The sequence below is a fragment of the Neopsephotus bourkii genome, unplaced genomic scaffold (assembly GCF_033783945.1).
Source record: "Neopsephotus bourkii isolate Nb327-2 ecotype Australia unplaced genomic scaffold, CSIRO-AGI_Nbou_v1 NB_1183, whole genome shotgun sequence".
Lineage (NCBI taxonomy): Eukaryota > Metazoa > Chordata > Aves > Psittaciformes > Psittacidae > Neopsephotus > Neopsephotus bourkii.
In genome coordinates, this window is record NW_026901668.1 from 256,747 (window position 1) to 274,755 (window position 18,009).

At 38.8% G+C, this 18,009-nt stretch overlaps 1 protein-coding gene and 1 long non-coding RNA gene across 4 annotated transcripts in view; both read right to left on the bottom strand.

Annotated features, from left to right (window-relative positions):
- Nucleotides 1–6,249: 6,249 nt before the first annotated feature.
- On the bottom strand, nt 6,250–9,240 carry LOC133217968 (uncharacterized). Its single transcript, XR_009727020.1, has 2 exons — nt 8,171–9,240; nt 6,250–8,132 (listed from the first exon to the last, which is right to left on the bottom strand). It is a non-coding gene; the product is annotated as an uncharacterized LOC133217968 (long non-coding RNA).
- A 2,258-nt stretch (nt 9,241–11,498) lies between these two features.
- PDE3A (phosphodiesterase 3A) overlaps nt 11,499–18,009 on the bottom strand; it is a 248,227-nt gene continuing 241,716 nt past the window's right edge. For 2 of the 3 annotated variants that reach the window (XM_061363860.1, XM_061363862.1), the window contains 2 exons: nt 16,830–17,070; nt 11,499–13,820 (listed from right to left, as the gene is read on the bottom strand). In XM_061363860.1, the coding sequence (XP_061219844.1) occupies nt 13,573–13,820; nt 16,830–17,070 (489 nt within the window). In that variant the 3' untranslated portion in view covers nt 11,499–13,572. Of the gene's footprint in view, nt 13,821–16,821; nt 17,071–18,009 lie in introns of all 3 variants that reach the window. The other variant, XM_061363861.1, reaches the window with a different exon arrangement.

Genomic DNA, 18,009 nt, shown 5'->3' on the forward strand with positions numbered 1-18,009 from the left:
AAAGAATCAGACTAAAGCTTGTTCCTTGAGGTCTGTTTTCTTGTCATTTCTACTTTGTATGAGTTACAGGAAATTAGAAGCTAGACCACCTTGGTTTCTAAAGCACAGGGTTAAATTACTTACATTTATAAAGCCTAGTCTAGCCATAGTGAATGGCTGTGACAAGAGTAAGCTTGATTTGTAGACATATCAATACACTAACAACACAGCAGGTTTGTAGGTCAGTCTTTAAACCATCCAACAAAAACAAACCTCTGAGCTGTAGCTCCAGGGAACCAGCTGCTTCTTTTTCAAGTACATTTCATGAGCAAATGCTAACCTTGTAAAGTCTTAAATCTCCCCACCTTGCCCACCTTCAGAAGCATGAATTTTTCTTTTGTAAAATACTTTTTTTTTTTTTGAACTTATTCCAACGACTTATTTAAATCATAAGGACTTTCTTGTAAAGATAAACTTTACAGGGAAATCTGAAAACACACATAACAGCTGCAAAGAAACATTTTTATCTGGTTGATAGAAGAAAAATGCTGACTTTTTTAAAAAGAAAACCAAAATGTATAAATAGGTTTTTGAATAATACAGCACCTTAAAATCTTCTTACTTAGAATCTTAGAACTTCTACATGATTTCTATGTCTGACAAGAGAACACATTCCCAAACCTTAATACTGTGTTGCAAAGCAAAGCTACGTACAAACTCTTGGTAGAATTAGTCTTCAGCTACTCAGACTGACACTGGCCAAATGCTCCTTTATTATTTCATTTATGACAGCACATGAATACTCTAAGCCTGAACCACTCCACTGTGCCTGGAACAACTCACAGAGAAGGAGGGTCAGTCATGGCAGCAACTGCTTGTGGCCAAGACTTCTCCTACGGCAATGGTCTCCTGACCCTCTGGAGAGGAGCTAAGATGAATCAGACAAGACTGAGAGAATCAACTAAAGTGTAAGTAATACTCAGATTTGAAGGAAAGGGATTGAACTGTTCATGTTTGCTCAAGGTCATGCAGGAAGTTTGTGCAGAGCTCAGGAAAAACTCAAACAGATCCAGATCTCTTGCATCCTTGCCCAGAGAGCATGAAGCTCAAGGAATTACACCACTGTTGAGTCTGGAAATGAAGCTGCCAGAATAAAGGGAATTTAGAAAGCACGATGGCTTGGGAGCACCTTCTCTGTCAAAGAAACATCTCCCAGTACTTACATTTTAGTATGATTTAACTTTAACAATTGATAAAAATCTTATTTCTGCTAGCTGTGATTCTTAGGCAAATCTGTAGTTCACAGTCAATGACAAGCAGATACAGCAAATACATTTACAGTTAACTAATGAAGCAATCCAGTTTCACTGCCTATATAATTTTAATTGCTTTAGCTATGCTACTTTATTGAAGTGGATTCATTATTTTAATTTTCCTCTTCTTTTTGTTGCCAGTCCTAAGAACGTACTTGGTAAGAACACAAATGAGTAGGAAACCTTCTGCGAGAACAAACCTTGCATACCCATTCCACATCAAAGAACCAAAGTACTCACTTCAGCTGTTAGCAGCTCTCAGGGACTGCTGTGAAAATTTCAGGCTTAAGAAGGGAAATGAATGAGAGATCCAGTAACATGACATACCTCTTCAGGGCAGAAAGCATTTGTACCCACTGGAGCTTTGGGGAGAATTTTAATTTACAAGAACGTAAGAAGAGAAACAAACTGGAATTTGTCCAGCCACTAGAGATTAATACTGTTAATAAAATCCCATGGCACATTCTGTAATGCAGATAAGTTCTTCGAAGCAGGTTTAAACCCAAAGATTTTGGCTAGAAATGTGGAAAGAGAAGGTGTAAAGAATTTGACAGAAGAGTTTATTACACAGAAGGTGTTGAATTTGTAGAATATGATGCCTTTGGCAAGCACAGTAATAAGCAATTGCTATGTGCAAAGGATTGTGAAGGGAAGTAATTCACCAGCAACAACAAAAGTCACTTTAAATGAAGCCATCATGCAGATCAAAGAAGAACCTTCTGCTTTGTATTTCCTGGCTTCAGAGAAGCAGATGTTGCAGCATGTTATCTGTATCAGATTCACAAACGATTACAAGCACATATATCCCAGGTTATTTAGCGATTATAACTAGCAGTCTGGATTGGGTGTGACACAAGCTATCAAAACCTTGGGTAAATCTTTAAAGTTGCATGTTTTCTTCAATGGCTCATGAATTAATGCAATGATGGTATCACCCCTTGTCTGTGAAACTGTTCCAACAAATTAGCTGGCTTTGACAGTTTCTATCTCAGCATGCCAAGTCTTTGGGATCCTTTTACTTAAAAAATCTCTGTTGGACTGCATGAGATGACTACTCAAGAGGTACAGACCCTACCGGTCAGGGTAGCACCTGAAAGTTACACGTGACTTGTCAAAATAATTTGCTGGTTTACCCCTGTATGAATCACTGGCAAATACACAGGGAGTCCATGGTGGCATGAGGGATAATGTCAATTTCCACAGAATTTTGGTCAGAAAATTGAAGAAATGTTAAAAGAAAGCATTGCTAAACAGAGCACTGAGAGTTCTCTGAGATTTCTATTTTCAGTGAGACATTTTAAGTGCTTTTAGGAAAGTGAATTTGCTGGGGCAATTGAGAGTAATTTGAACACCTGGAAAATGAAACATTTAATTGAGCTTGTACTGACTGTGCCTCATGGCCTCCTTTATGTTTCACCAGAACCCCAGGAGAGGCATGCTCATGTGTGGTCTCATTAGCAGATTGACTGCTTCTGCTCTGTGTTTTGTTGCTCATCAATTCCCATGGGAACATATTGCTGTTTGGAGAGCTCTAGAGAGACTTTGCAGTTTTTCAAAGACAGTGCTTTCTTTACCTTGGTAGGTCCTATTCTTTGTGAAAAGCAGTACTGAAAGAAAAGTTTTTCTTTGCTAATCCAGTTGTATGCTTCTCTGTAGGCAGCAGTGAATATTTGGATCAAATAATTCCATGCTATGAAGTTATTAAGTGTTTGGGACAGACCAGCTGCAGGCTTATAAGCAGTTCCCTTAGAATAGGTATGACCAGATTCTACTTTCATACAGGCAATGATGCAAAACAGTACCTTCCTAATCACGCTCCCTGGTGCAAATTTCCTTACATTTTTGCCATTCATAGTTTAAGGCAGATGCAAAATAAACCTGTGTGACTTCAAAACTGACAGCCAGATATTTGGCTGACCCTTTTCCATATTTTGAAATCTGTTAAATTTTAAATTGTCGGAAATGGGGCTTTGAATACACACTTGATCCAGCTAATCTGTATGCAGCCATTTCAAATAAAGCAGCTGAAGAGCTCTCCAGATCTTTGATGAAAGAAGGCAATAAAGCTAAAAAATGGGGAAAACTTTTGACAGCTGGAAGATGCTTTTCTGAAATTGAAAGCAGTGAGCCAAGAAAGTAGCTAGATGTCAATCCTAGCCCACATAATGGACTAGCAAAATCTTTCACTGAAGAATGATGGTATACATACCAATATAATTACAAGAAAATTGATTTCACTTACTGATATCCCACTTTAACAGATTACTTCTGTGATTAATAAGGAAAACACTGTTAAGATAACACGTTTCATTTTCTCTGGAAGCGTTAGTCACTCTGCATCACTACGGCTGAATAGCGCCACGTAATACAAACCACATTCAATCAGTATGGTCCATATTAATTGGGCAGAACACACAGATGACACGTTGAAATATCTGTCATCATTAGAGAAAGATATTTACAATGAGACCTTTCACAGATTGGTTTAGCCACACAGCATTTAACATGGGATTTATTAGTGATCTGACATAAAGTGCAGAGTACTTAAAAAGTAAAAGTTGCAGGTAACTGGATACCAATAAATGCGAGCACGGTTCACTAACATCAAGCAGGGCTGGCAGCTAAAATGGTAAATGAATATATGCTAGCTTTACTGGATTTGAATCAGTGTTTGAAGAGGCTACAGGTGCTTAAATTGAGAGCTGGGCACTGAAAGCCCATTGGTTCAATAAAGGAAAAAGAAACACAGCAAACAGGATACCACAGAATTATATTTATGTTGTACATTTGTCTTCACATTGCAACATCCACATTGTTCATTTTGTGACAAGTATTACTAATAATATTGAATACATATTTACTGTATAATACATTTTACCAAGAGGCACTTCCAGTAATTCTGGCAAAAAGGAGCTTCATTATAGTGTCTAACTTACAAAACAGTAAAAATAAATAATGTTTATCTAAAAGATTTTTTTTTCCTGTACAGAATCTATTTTGTACAAAACATTTATCAGCCATTAACTAAATCACTTAACAAATACTTGTGAAGAGAATATATTAAGTATTGCTACATGTATTGAGTGCAAGATACTAGTGAAAGGAAAAGAATTACTCTGTTTATGAAAATCACCTAAAAATACAAGGCCTTGTTCCCGAAGTGTTTAGAAAGGAGAAGCTCGGTTACAATATTGACAATATATAAATATAAATTAATGTATGTAGTACTTAGTGAAAAGAACACTGTGTTAAAAACTGGTGTGTACAAATCCTAAACAAGATGGCACTTTTCTGCATTGCCACTTTGGCTGGCAGTTAGTTTTTAAAATATTGCTTCAAAAGAATTATAAAGGTACACAAAACCCTTTTCAAATAGAGCCGTATAAAATTACATTCCCCCCACACACTCCTTTTTCTCACTTTTTGAAGTGAAAAAACTCATGGAGGGATTAATTTTGAGATACACGGGTGATTTGCAGAAACTTGTTACTAGAGCTGAGTCTGAATGAGCATCATAAAATAGTTCTGTCTGAGGCACAGTGCCCCAGGGTCTCAAGCCAGGAGTCAAAACTCACAGCATAGGATGTATAGCGACCAAATTTCTCCACGTTTTCTCCAGTAGAAAAACTTTGGTTGGCCTTTTGGGAATTTGAAAATACAAAATTTTTATGATTCGGCCCCAAAATCTGGTCGGGGATCAAGTGCTTCAATTATTATCGAGACATGTAAAATTTTCATTCAGAAAGGGTTTTGACCTTGCTGGATTAATTTTGTGATTACTTTAATCAAAATGAGATTATCCGCTTTTTAAATCACATCTTGTACATGATATAAATGCTTGTATACTGTTACCCAGATGGCCAAACTGTACTGGAAAAAAAATATATCTGAAAAGTATCACTTCCAGAACTGGAGGCAAAGGTTACAAAAATGTGTTGCTGTTGGAAAAAATCCTAGATTTTCTTCTATCAAAAGCACTAGAAAAAAAACTGCCACCCCTCAGTGAAAATGTTAACCCGTCAAACAAACATACAGTATGAATCACGTCTTTTTAAAAAGTGAACTTAAATTACTTTCATCATGCAAACATCTTATACTGATTACTCAAGAAAAGAAGACTTAACTTGAGAAAAGTAATGACCAAATGTATGCTGACATGGTTGAAATATTAAAAATATTGACACCACATAGCAGATATTAATGCTCTCTTTGATCTTTCAAGATACCATCTGCAGTACAGTATTAAGGTTTGCAAACACCTGAAAAAGAAAATTTTGCATTCAAATGCAGATTTTCATCATCTGTCAGAGTCAGGTAGGAATTCTGAAAAGGAAAGATAGTTTTAACTGACAACAGGCTTTCTACCTCGAGTAGTATGTACACACATGGCTAACGCTGGAGTGTTTTCTCTCTGATCAGATTACAGACCTTTTATGTGTTTTTCCTTTTTGTGAATGCATAAGGGCAAAATTAGTAAGGCTGGGGAGGAAAAAACCCAACCACAACAAAACCCAAACACTTCAATATACTTTAAATAAATATTTAAAAGCAAAGAGTGATTGCTAATTCACACTAATTGTTTGTGTTTGTTGTGGTAAAGGAAGATGCTGTTGAAAACTAGAGCATCTAAGACCACTGCCTTGGGGCTATCACTGTGAGCAAACCATAGTGAGGTACGTACAGAGTTGGAATACTTAAAGTATTTCTACTTTGACAACAGCCACCTGAAATTCAGCATTTGTTCTTTACCTTCCCCCAGTTCCTCCCCCCATGCCATGCTGTGCTGCCTGGGACCCCACACCATTCGCAGGCCAAAGGTCCAAGCGCAGCTCCATCTGTACTCCTGAGGGAGACCAAGCTAACTCACACCTGCCTCGTCAGGGCCACAGCACACACTGTCTTTTGCTTATTTGATCTAATTTCTACATGTTGTTCGCTTTTTTGGTTTGGTTTGGATTTTGGTTTTTTTTTAATTAGGACAAGAGAATTCAATCATGACAGGTACATGGTCCACAGCTGTGGCAAAGTCCTTTATGCATGCTCTTGCACTTCCAGACAGACAGAAGAACTGGGTGTCCCTATATAATTCACTGATGGCATACATTTTTCACACTTGCAGATTTCAGAGCTACTCCTTGCTGCACACAGCTCCCATATGTTCTGCCATCTACAGCAGAACAAGTCTCATCTGTTGTTCCACTTCTATACCTTGGCATTGCAAGTAAGAAACAATGGCATGGACTAACCACCTGAAAAGCTCAACTGAAATAAGTATCATCATAATTTTTCCTCCTCTAGCACCAAGAAAATTTTCTTTAATGAGGGAGAAATAAAGCACTTACATCAAAAATTTGTCTTAGTTTACTAGTTTACTACTAATGTCTTTCAGCATGATAGATCATGTGCAAGACTAACTGGCTTTACCTGAACTCATCACCTTCCAGAAGAAATAGTTTTACATGTGCAAGCACTTGGGGAATTTTGGCACACACCTCTAGTGACATTGGCAAGCTTTCAAACTCCATAATGATTACTGGTGTTTCAGTTTTATCAAAGAATTGTTTTAACTGGCTCAAGCTTTTGCCCCCTTTTGTCATTGCAGGAATAGAATCCCCCCAAGTCCACCCGCACTCCTCTGCCTGCAGGCTCCTGAGGAGCTTATATTGTCCTAAGAATTCAGGTGGGTGCTCATGCAGGCAAGTTCTGCATCCTACCGAGGAGGCATGATGTATTTTTCTTCAAGAGAACACCTGCCTGCCAGGAAAATCCCACTAATGGCCTCTGAATAAATCATAATGAGGATGTAAATGGAGGATAACTCTCGCACTGCTCCCTTCACCACTGGGATTCAATAACTGCCACAGCAGGGGCTAAACCCCTGCTTTGATTTACCTCCAGAGGAATGTTGTTTTGCTAAATGAAAGCGATGAAAAGTCAAAGAAAGATTTATCACACTAAGTTGTTTTCAAAAGTACTGGTCCTATTTTGCTCTAATTCAAAGTTTGCCTCCAATAAACAGTATTTTTTGCTCGCTCTCCCAATGACTGCTAAGACAGCTGCCACGTAATTTCAATTATTCCCCCACCTGTTCAGAAACACTTAATATGAATTTTCTTCAGCAGGCATGGACACTCTTATTTGTTGGGTCACCTAAAAATATACATACCAAAAAAAGACACTTCCCCCCCTCCCCCAATGGGAACAATTACCTTCTCTGCAGTACTGCCACTCTTTTGACTAATGTTGCAACATCAAACAGTAATTAAAAGCCCAGAAACTCCATCGCTACTTCTTTCTAGGGGGATTACATTTGATTTTGAAAGAAAGGGAATACTGTGCTGTACAAAGTTTGTTTCATACTGGACTACAATTTCCTTTTCTCTTTCCCAAGAATTGCCAGTTTAACTTTCTCCCTGTATTATCTACAGCTCCAGCAACTTGAGGACTAATTACACCAGAGCTGTGCTAACAGCTGATGAATACCCCAAGTTCTCAGGCCAATGTCCAGGCCAAAGACTGGAAAGAGAAAGCAACCATCCATGCCTGCCTCCCAGCTACAGTGCCTGCAGCAGACCTGGGAGAGGCAGGTTCTCTTCTCCGGACATGTGACTCAATCTAATCTTCCACCTATGAGGCAACAGAATAGATGCTGAAGCAAGTCTCACATTTGTCCTTGAATTAGAAACCTTTCTTCCTTAATCTAATAACACTGGAACATCTCAAACATAATAGTACTTGCAAAAGTAGTAGCAAATACACATTTTTATGAATTGCAGGTTTTCTGACAGTCAAAAGTCTCACAGAAAAGACACAGGATGTCATTGCTGCCCTCCCAACCTCCTGGATGCCATGTCAGATGGCACAGCTTCAGAATGAACCACAGCACATCTGTGTTGCCTCTTCCATGCTTGAATCAGCTGGTGCATCTCATGGGGTATTTACTGGTCAAGTGTCATGTGCCTTCTCTGGATCACAGCCCTGGGCAGAGCTGGGTTTGCTGGGCTGCCCAAGCTCACACTGCCTGGCGTATCTGGCTGTGCGTATGGAAAATCAGTGAGAGAGTGGACTCAAACCTGCAACCATCTTTATCAACACCAAAGCCCTCACCATTACCAGCACATGATCACACCACATCGACCAAGCATCATGTGCCACATATTTAACGAGACTTTGCACAAGCACTTAATTAACACCTGGGGCCAATCACAAACTTTTTGCTGGACTATACTTACAGTAAAAGTTACAAAAGTGCCTAAATTCTACTTTGGAAATTGACAAAATTCTCTAAGATACCAAGTCCCACTAAAAAATGGTAGGGCTTAGGCTGCCGAATACCCAAACTGACAGCTACCCCAGACCTGCTCAGCTCACAGCTCAGCAGCATGGGCACAGTGCTGGATATCAACATGCCTCATGGGCTGCACCACTGACTGATGCTCAGTGTGATAAGATCCTTGACTTCTCCACAAGGCATTCTACTTTCTGGGATGTTTCTGAAGCAAGTAAGAAAGATGTGGCCTGAATTTCAGAAAAAAATTGTATCTAAAAAAGCAAACAGAAACTTAGGGGATCTTTCTGAAGGAAACATATGAACTTAATGTCCAGCATGGAAAGCATAAAAAGAGAGGTGGGTACAGAATTTGCTTGGATGCTAAATGGCACTTTAAGAAGCATCCATCTGAGCCATTACAGACTTCCTTTGAAATTCAGACCATCAAGATCTCATGAACTTTTAATAGTTCACTAAGGGATAAAACCTTGAGGTTTTATCCAAATGCATCCACTCAGAAGGTCCTGAGCAAGCACAATCTTGGATTTTAATTGATGATGATACAGAAAGACATTCACACATGATATCAGGGTAAAAATTGATGAAAAACTATCCTTGCATTGCTAAAAAATGCATTCTCAAATTACATCTGGCCTAGGAACCATTTACTACCGGAATGCGACTTATTTGCCACATGGGTGGCCATTGCTGACACACAGCTATTTCCCCAGCTTTCTGTAAGGATTTCACTCTGAGAGGAAGGGAGTTCCCAATGCTGCCAAAAGCACAATAAAATCCCTTTTTCCTAGTAGATTTCTGCAACTGACTTCTGACCCATGGCTTGCAACCGAACACCCTCTTCCTACTGGAGGAGGTAGATGATTTTCAGAGATGCGCATCAACATGCTCTGTGCACAGACTCAAAACAAACCAAGAAATGCCAGGTTCCCTTAAGACCCAGAACATAAATAGTAAACTATGGCCCTTCGTATATGGTGGAAATTGTTACTTGTAGACACAGGCATTTCAGGGTTCTTGGATACTAAAGTCTCAGACTTGTCCTCAAAAGTAATAATATAAACAGTTTGGGGCTTTCTCACTCTCTACTTTTGTGTGTTACTTCTGCAACACAAACATAATGAGAGAAGTTATATTCCACTATTTATAAACAGCACGTGACTACTGAGCAAACTGGGAATATGGGTACAAAAGGGCTTACATGTAATTGCTACATGAGGGGCAAAGTGTTCACTGCACTGGAGCTGCCAGCACTGCAAAAAAACTTTCCCTGCTTTTAAAGAACTCAAAAACTAAAATACATAAATTTTTGTTACTGCAAAACACTGTTTAAATGGGGTTTGCTTTCTCTGCTATCTAACAAACCTCTCTGCATACTGTATATACCAGAAACCCCTATCAACATTGTAAACCCACCTGAGTTCTGATCACTTTGCTGATAGAATGCAATTATTTTTCATTATTGTTTTTTCTTTTTCCATAAAAATATTGCACAGGCCGTGGTTTATTTGGGGTTTGCAACACCAAACGACTACACAAAGTGGAAAACCATCAAGATCTAGACTCTGAAAGTTTGCTGCAACTGCAGGTCAAAAGCTTTGCTTCCTTTAGACTAGGAACTATTATAACCCCCCCTGAACATTACCTGTTTCATTATCTACTAAAAAGCCCACAAATAAAAAATGGTATTCACATACTTGTAAAATTTCTCTGAATTTTCTTTTGTGTTATATTTAATCCAAGCTGGGAAATTTCCTGATCGTTGCCTGCCAGAAATGCACGGCAAAGACTATAAAACTCAGATTCGCAAGGATTGAACACCTGCAGAAACTGGATTCTATTACTAACCACTTGGAGTGTAAAAAAGGTCACCTCTTACCAAGTTAACCACTCCCAGCTACTTCAGCTTCTTCACTGGTATTCCTTCCAGTTTGGACAGAATCAACAGTCATTCTGATTTTAAGCCTGTCAGCAACTCATTTGCTGTAAAAGACCTCAGTTAATCAACTATATCCACAAACAGGTTTCTGTAACAATTCACTAGCAATTTATGACAGCTACATTGGCAATACAGAAAGAAACCTTAACAAACTAGAAACTGACACTGATTTTATGTAATGGCAACCAAAAATGATGACTAGAAAATGAGTAATTCCAAATACAGTAATTCCATTTTAGACCACTTTTAGGATAATTTGTCTTAGTTCAACCCTGTGTACGCCTGCATAGGGGAGTATGTGAAACTCCACTTGCAGGATTTTGCCTCATTCTTGAATGCCTCTCTGTAATTTTAACAACTGGGCACTCATTAACACTTTCTGCTATAACTTCTTTTTCCTTCTTCTAGCAAAGACAATATAAAAATAGATATAAAAAATCCAGTCCCAGTGATCATGCACTGAAAATGGAGAAGAAAGTGCTTGGAGATGTGACATTTTAAAATATCTCTTTAATTTTTATAAGGACAGAATGAGGCATATTAAATTATTTTCATACTGTAAGGTATGAGAACTTGTACAAGAAAACCCCAAATAAAATGATTAATCCAAGTGACTGAAGAGGTGTGAAAACAGTGCAAATTGGGATTGGCAGAGACTTGCTGAGGTCTTGGAGACATCTGTTTTTTCTTTTGAATGAAGTCAGCTGTATACTTTCTCTTTAAAATGAGTGCAGTTTGGATCTTTGCTTTTCCAATTTCATTGAGAAACACTTACTGAATATTTCTGCTAAGAGCATTCAGAGCTATGCTCTAGAGTCACTCTGCTGAAAGGCAAACACCTTCTCTAGTGGTAGGAATAAGACTGGGGCAGTATCAGGCAAATACAACTTGTAAGAAATCACAATCCTGTTTTGAGTAAAAGCTCATGCTAATTGAAATGCAAAGCAAAAAGAAACTGAAGTAATAACACACATGATGATTGGCTTTGATAGAAAATGTTTTCCAACATTTTTTGGGAGGTACCAATAGGGTCATGAAATACAGTGAATGTATAACAATAGCAAAAAGTGATGGATAAAATGTTGGAAATTCAATATAGAAAGGACTTCTACAAACTCTGCCTTTCACAAGCATCCTTACACAAGCAATCCTCTTCTTGGCAAGGGGCTGCAGGATCAAAATATAAAAAGCATACGCAGTCAAATGATTTCTGAGTGATACTGAACTTTATATATATAATTCATTTTGTGGGAACAAAACTCTAAATTGTGTGGTACTGGTTGGTGCTGCCAGTCCCAAAGAGCATTAATATATTAAAGCCTTGATTCTGTAGACCACTGGCTTCCCAGAAGGGCCTCTACAAATTACTCAAGACTTTATTTGGTGGGTTTGGAAATGGCTACACTGTATACAAAAATTTTTGTATTTATTTTTTAAAAAATTAGCTTTACAAAAAAACTTTTCCCTTTTTTCTTTTTTTTTTTTTTAAGATATCATTATCTACAGGAACCCATAAAAATTTTTCCATATTTACATCTAGATAGCTAATCATTGACAAATATAATATCGTGAAATAAAATATTGAAAGTGAATATCCAACCTTTTAAATAGACATTTGGCTCACAGCATAAACAACAGAAAAAACAAATAAACAACAACAACAAAAAGATCTGTTCTTCCTACAGGCCTGATCTTTTCCTTTGTCTTAATAAAAAAAAAAAAAAAAGAAAAAAAAAAAGTATATTGGTGGGGTCAAACATGCTGCTTCTAAGTAGAATGCCAGCAACAAACTGCTCCTATCCAGCACCTCACACTGAAAAAACAAGTTCTCTGAAGCTCATGTGAGTGAACTGAGATATACACGTGTCCTGTTGATGCAGAACTGGCACCTGTCTCCCACACTGCTCCTAATGCATCGTTTGCCTTTTATTCTGAGGAAGGGCATGGCCCCACACTCCCCTTCTGTTCTTAAGAGATACAGTCTAGCTTCATTCTTAAATTATGTATTTGGCCACTGATGCATGGAGGCGTAAGATTAAGGTAGGAAGAGGACAGCATGCCTCTGCCTTCCAAGGACATACATTTGCTCTCACCTCTTCTGCCCAAAGATGCACACTGCCCCACACAGCTATTCGCGCACTCAGAAGTATACAGAGGGCCAGGCCCTCTCAAGAGGAACAGACCAGCATGCCACACTGACCCTTGTAACCCCCTTCGGAAAATAAGTTTCCTGGCATATCCCTTTTGCCAGCAGTCTGGGAAGTGCCAAGGAGAAGGAAGAAGAGGAGACAGAGGAACTCACACAGCTGGATGGGGCCAGGCCAGCAGCCTGGGCCACCATGTCCCCTGCTGAAATGCTGCTGCTGGCAGCTGTAAGTGCAAACTGGGACTTGGAGTGAATGCAAATCTCCTCAAATTGGTCTCCAGTTCCCTTGTGGGGACAAATTCTCTGAAATTCAGGCCTTTTGTTTGTTGTCGTGTACTGGGACATGTGCTACAGCTATTGGAATAAGAACTCAAACTATGCTATATTACGTTACTTCCACTCACACCCACAAACACCTCTTCATGCACACATAGATGTTGGCAGGTTATATCAGCATTCATATAAAGCTTTGGAACTTTTATCCCTCAGCATTAAGAGCAAAAGCTACTTAACTGGTACCTTACTGTTAACTGCAAATGTGCTTTAGAAGCAGCATTTCCTTAGATAACTTTCTTCTGTAAATATCACAGTGACCATAATATATCATTAAATGTATTTTGCTGAAGTGCGCAGCCAATAACCATGGCTATATATATATTTATATAATTCCACCCACCCCCAAATCTCTTTAAAGAAAGTCTGTAAAAGCCGGTGTCGCAGTGTGAAAGCTTCCTTGAGCATAGGAGTTTAAACAATGTACCTCACCATTAAAAGGAAAGAGAAACAAATTAAACAGCTGTAGGCGCATTATCCCATACTTCTACAGTGTTGTGTCTAAATGCTGTGCTGGCTTGAGAAAGCATCTGTGCACAAATCAATCTGTCTTAAAATACTGCTGTAAATATTGTCATTGGTTTGGTTCTACAGTTGTGTTCTCCTCTTCATCCCTCTTGGGCTTCCCTTTCTCTTCCTCCTCTTCCCTGATGGCCTGGATTTGTTCTGAAGACTGATGCAGTGTGGACTGTTCCGTGCCTTGCTTCTCTGTCCCAGCTAACCTCTCCTCGTCCTCAATCACTTTCTTCCACATTTTATGGTTCTGAAGCAGGTGCTGAGTGATCTGGCAGTAGATTTTCCTCCTCTTGAACTTCTTCTTTCCTGCAAAATACCGTGTGGCATTAAGGTACTATTTTCTGTGAGAGAAGAAGAAAAAGGGACTGAAGGTGTAGAAAGCACACAGGGTGTACTACGGCATATAGGAACTGAATCAACAGATTTTGAAACTCACAAACTTTAACAGTCTTAAATTCAAAAAGCTATGCCTCTCCAGACCTCCAGAAGAACAAACTGGTTTCCTGCATAGTTTGAGCCTCAGCTTCATCCTATCATAAGCTGCATGCTGTCCCTGACTATGCAGCTCATGAACACATCCAGCGCTTCAATGATTAGCATAAAACATGCTGCTAAGCTGTTCCTGCTAATTTTTTTGTATCAAGTACTTAAAGACTGATCAACTTACTCCGTAACACACACATCACATTCTGTGCCCTCTCCCCCCCCCCGCCCCCAATGGATCCCTGCTGAATGCCCTGTAAAAAACCAGTCACAATTTTGTTGTCTCCACATTTTAGCTCTGATCTGAGCTGTAGAAGAATAATGAATGTGCAAACATTAGTAATTAAAGGAGATAACACATTCCTATGCTCCTTTTTCAAAGACAGAGATTGACCATTCCACCTTTGGGGTGGAGATGACCTTAAAGCCTTTGCACAGCACTGCTTCAGCAAAGGAGACTGACCACTAAACACTATCAGGGAGCTTGCTCGTCTTTGGTTTGGAAGCATCAGTTCCCTGCTGCTAAGCTATAAAATGTTTTTCAAGTGGTAGTTCTCATGGCTCCTGACACAGCTGCACTGCAAGTGTTTTGCTGTCTGAAGTGTGTTTTTTTCTGTATCAGTATAGCCTGTTCAACATAGATTCTTAACTCCTGAATGGTACAGAGCTTGAAAATTTCCCTGGTCATCAATAGTGGCAATGGCAGTCACACAACTGAAATAATAACCCCTCCAAAGACAACTGCTTATTTCTCTTAAAAAAAAAAAAATGACGCAGAGGAATGTTTTGTACCAAATCAATTTGCGTAGATTAGTACTTGCAGGTTGCCTAAAGTATGCCTGTGTCAGGTTCCAAAATGTTTAGTCCTTGAAGCTTTTGAACTGGAAACAAAGAGCTTTTCACTGAGCACAAACCAAATCCAGTTCAATCCTTCATTAGAAAGCCCTTGGTTCCCTGCAGGAAACCTTCAGGTTTAGCACTAGTAAGAAGTCTCTATTCTGCCAAAGTTGCAGCAGGACATTCTCTTCTGGGTTTCCTGGGTGACCCCGCATCTTGCTGCTCTCTGCAGACACCAGCAAGCACTTGCTGTGCTCTGAATTACTAAAGACTGAGTTTGGTTTAATTCTTACGCTTGCATCACAACTTTGGGGGAATTACCTACATAATATCAAAAAACAATTTTAAGCTACCTTAAGGTTCAATTACTATTTTTCTCAAATGCTTTAGTGAATTATCGGGACCTAAGTGAAGTGTTTTCTTCTACAATTATATTTCCACCTGCCTAAAAGGCATTTCCATCAAGAAAAAGAGTTTTCCCAACGTTTTCACAACTCTCTGTATGTATGTATCTGACATCTTAACCTCTTGTTTCACTGAGAAAGTTTAGAACATCCAAAATTGTGTAGATGATAGATATAAATTTCTAATGACCTGTAAGACCCCTATATTGGTACAAATTTGCTGTATATACCTGATTCAGGTCCACACAATCACATAGAATTCAGGGAACTGGAAGAAAACAGTCTTCAACATGCTCGTATGATCAAGAAACAAGCACCCCACATTTGGTAAGAATGAAATAGAAATAACTCATTTGGGTATTTCAAAACTTCTGATACATTAATTTTTAAGGTTTTGAAAAAATGATAAAGAGTCTAAAAGCACCAGGTTGAGTATTAAAGTACTGTCATGGAGTAGAATGTGAAAAAGAAAACAGAAGACAAATAAAAAAGGTCTGTTTGCAATGTGACAAGGGTTAAAATTGGTCCGTGCTTTTAACCTGAAAGTAGCACTGCTGGACTTGACTAGCAGTGATACAGAAGGTAAGTTAATAGAGAAATGAGGTGAAAGGGAACGAAGGCTTTTAAAGTAAGGCTAGACACTCCAATGGATAAATCAGAAGATCCTTTATCTTTTTTTTTAATACCGCAGTATCATTTTCAGGCTTTGGGGTCTATGTTGGTTACTTGCCACATAAGCTTTCCCCCTCTAGGTGATTCCGTAAGTGCCAGTCTGCCACTTCAATATGTGGCTCTGCCTGCTATTACAGAGCTGATAGACCATAAGGTGCCAAAACAAACCTTTGTGGGCTGTATTACCTACTATTTGGTGTTCTCAACAACATCTTTTGTGCATGAGAACCTGCTAAACTTATGATACAAGCAAATGTGTGTGACTTAACAACAGCAATGATTTCTTAATTATAAAATGTATAACCCTGGATCTTACTAGATACGTAAGGTCAATTATGCACATCAAGAGATGAAAATTTTAGTTCCACATCCTTATGTGACTTGTTGTAATCATCAAATCTTTCTACTTCTCAGCTTCCAAGACAGAAAACAGGGATAGGCATGAAAATGTGTGGGAAAGAACAGAAAAAGTGAGGCTGTTAAGAGAAAAAAAATAATAAATCACTATTTCACTGGTGCATGTAAGGGTGATGCTTTGCAGAAGGATTAGATATAGAGGAAGGGGAGAAAGATGACCAGGAGGAAGGAAATAAAAGAACAGTAGTAGGAAATTTGGGGGAAGGAGGAACACAAAAGAGAGGAAAAGTTAAAGCATGCAGGATTAAATGAAGGCAGAAATGAGTAGCAGATAAGAACAGCAATACACATCAGTCCTGAAAACATGGAGGATCCCCATTACCAATGTAACTGGCTATATTCCAGCTTTACCAAAGGCAGCACTGAATCACTGTAACTCTGGAGAAGCCCATGTTGAACTTCACCAGTTCACAGTCTCTATGCTTTTACAATATGTCTGTTTAGCTTTTTGGCCACAATATGAAACTTTCTCTGTTGAAAAATTTAAGTGTGACCATCTTACTGGATTCAGCATTTTCACAAGTTTCCATTTCTGCTGTTTCTTCCTCTTCATGCTCATCAGTGTCTTCTGATTCATCACTATCTTCTATCCATTTTCCTGGCATCAGCCCCGCTGAGTCATAGGAGTTACACAGTGGTCCCACAATGTGAGTGATGAAAGATTCCTGGAGGTGTGCCAGCTGAGGAGCAGAGCGATCCATGAAAGGGCTGATCGGCAAGCCCAAGCTAGCCTCTTCATCGCCCTGCAAATGAAAAATAGCGGTAATTTCTCTGAAGTAAATGAAAAAAAAAAGTCATGAAAAGGAGCAATGCACATCAACCAATTAAAAATGATGAAAGAAAAAGAATTCACCTCTAATGCCACTTCCATAGCACACCAGCATGAAATTAGTGACATCACATCAATTGGTTAATCAAAATTACAGCTTTTTTCTTGTAAGAGAACCCACCAGCGATAGTGTGAATTTAACAAGGATGTTAGTTGATGACTGTGCAAAATGATACCCACTGCCCTTGTCCTGTACTGTACACTGTGAGTGTGAAAATGTGAAAATAATTAATTTCTTCCTTTCTTCAAGTTACTAAAAAAAAAAAAAAATCCCGTCTGATTCTGTGATTCTTATTAGTTCAACAACCCTGTAGTCAGCCACCTGTTTGCAGGGAACAAGACTGAACTTCTACATGCACAGGTTATCTCACTGAACTAGTTTTCTTATTAATTTTGTCCTTACTAAGCATGGAAGGGTCCTCTTGGCTTGATGTTGTAAGTATTTGTTTTCTGGGACTATTAGAATGATCCCTATGAAAGCAGGGGTTACTCAGAAGCAGTAAATCTTTGCCATAAGGTTTTTCCTAGGTTTTCTTGGGGAAAGAGGGTAGAGGGCAGGTACAGGAAGACCTTTTTTCTCCCTCCTCTCATGATGTAAAAGAAAGTAAAATTTGCAGAACCAAGTCTGGCATACTCACTCATCCCTACCACAGCAAAGATTCTGGTGATACCAGTGAGTTTTCAGCTGAGTGGACATGTCAAGACTGTATGCCATCTGCCCGAGCAAAAAATCTAATCCCACTAATCAAGCCTAATATGAAAATTAGTTTTTAATACAATACAGAGATCTATATTTGAGAACAAAGATTAGAATTTGGAAAGATATTTTCAGTTTCCATTATTTAGGTTACAA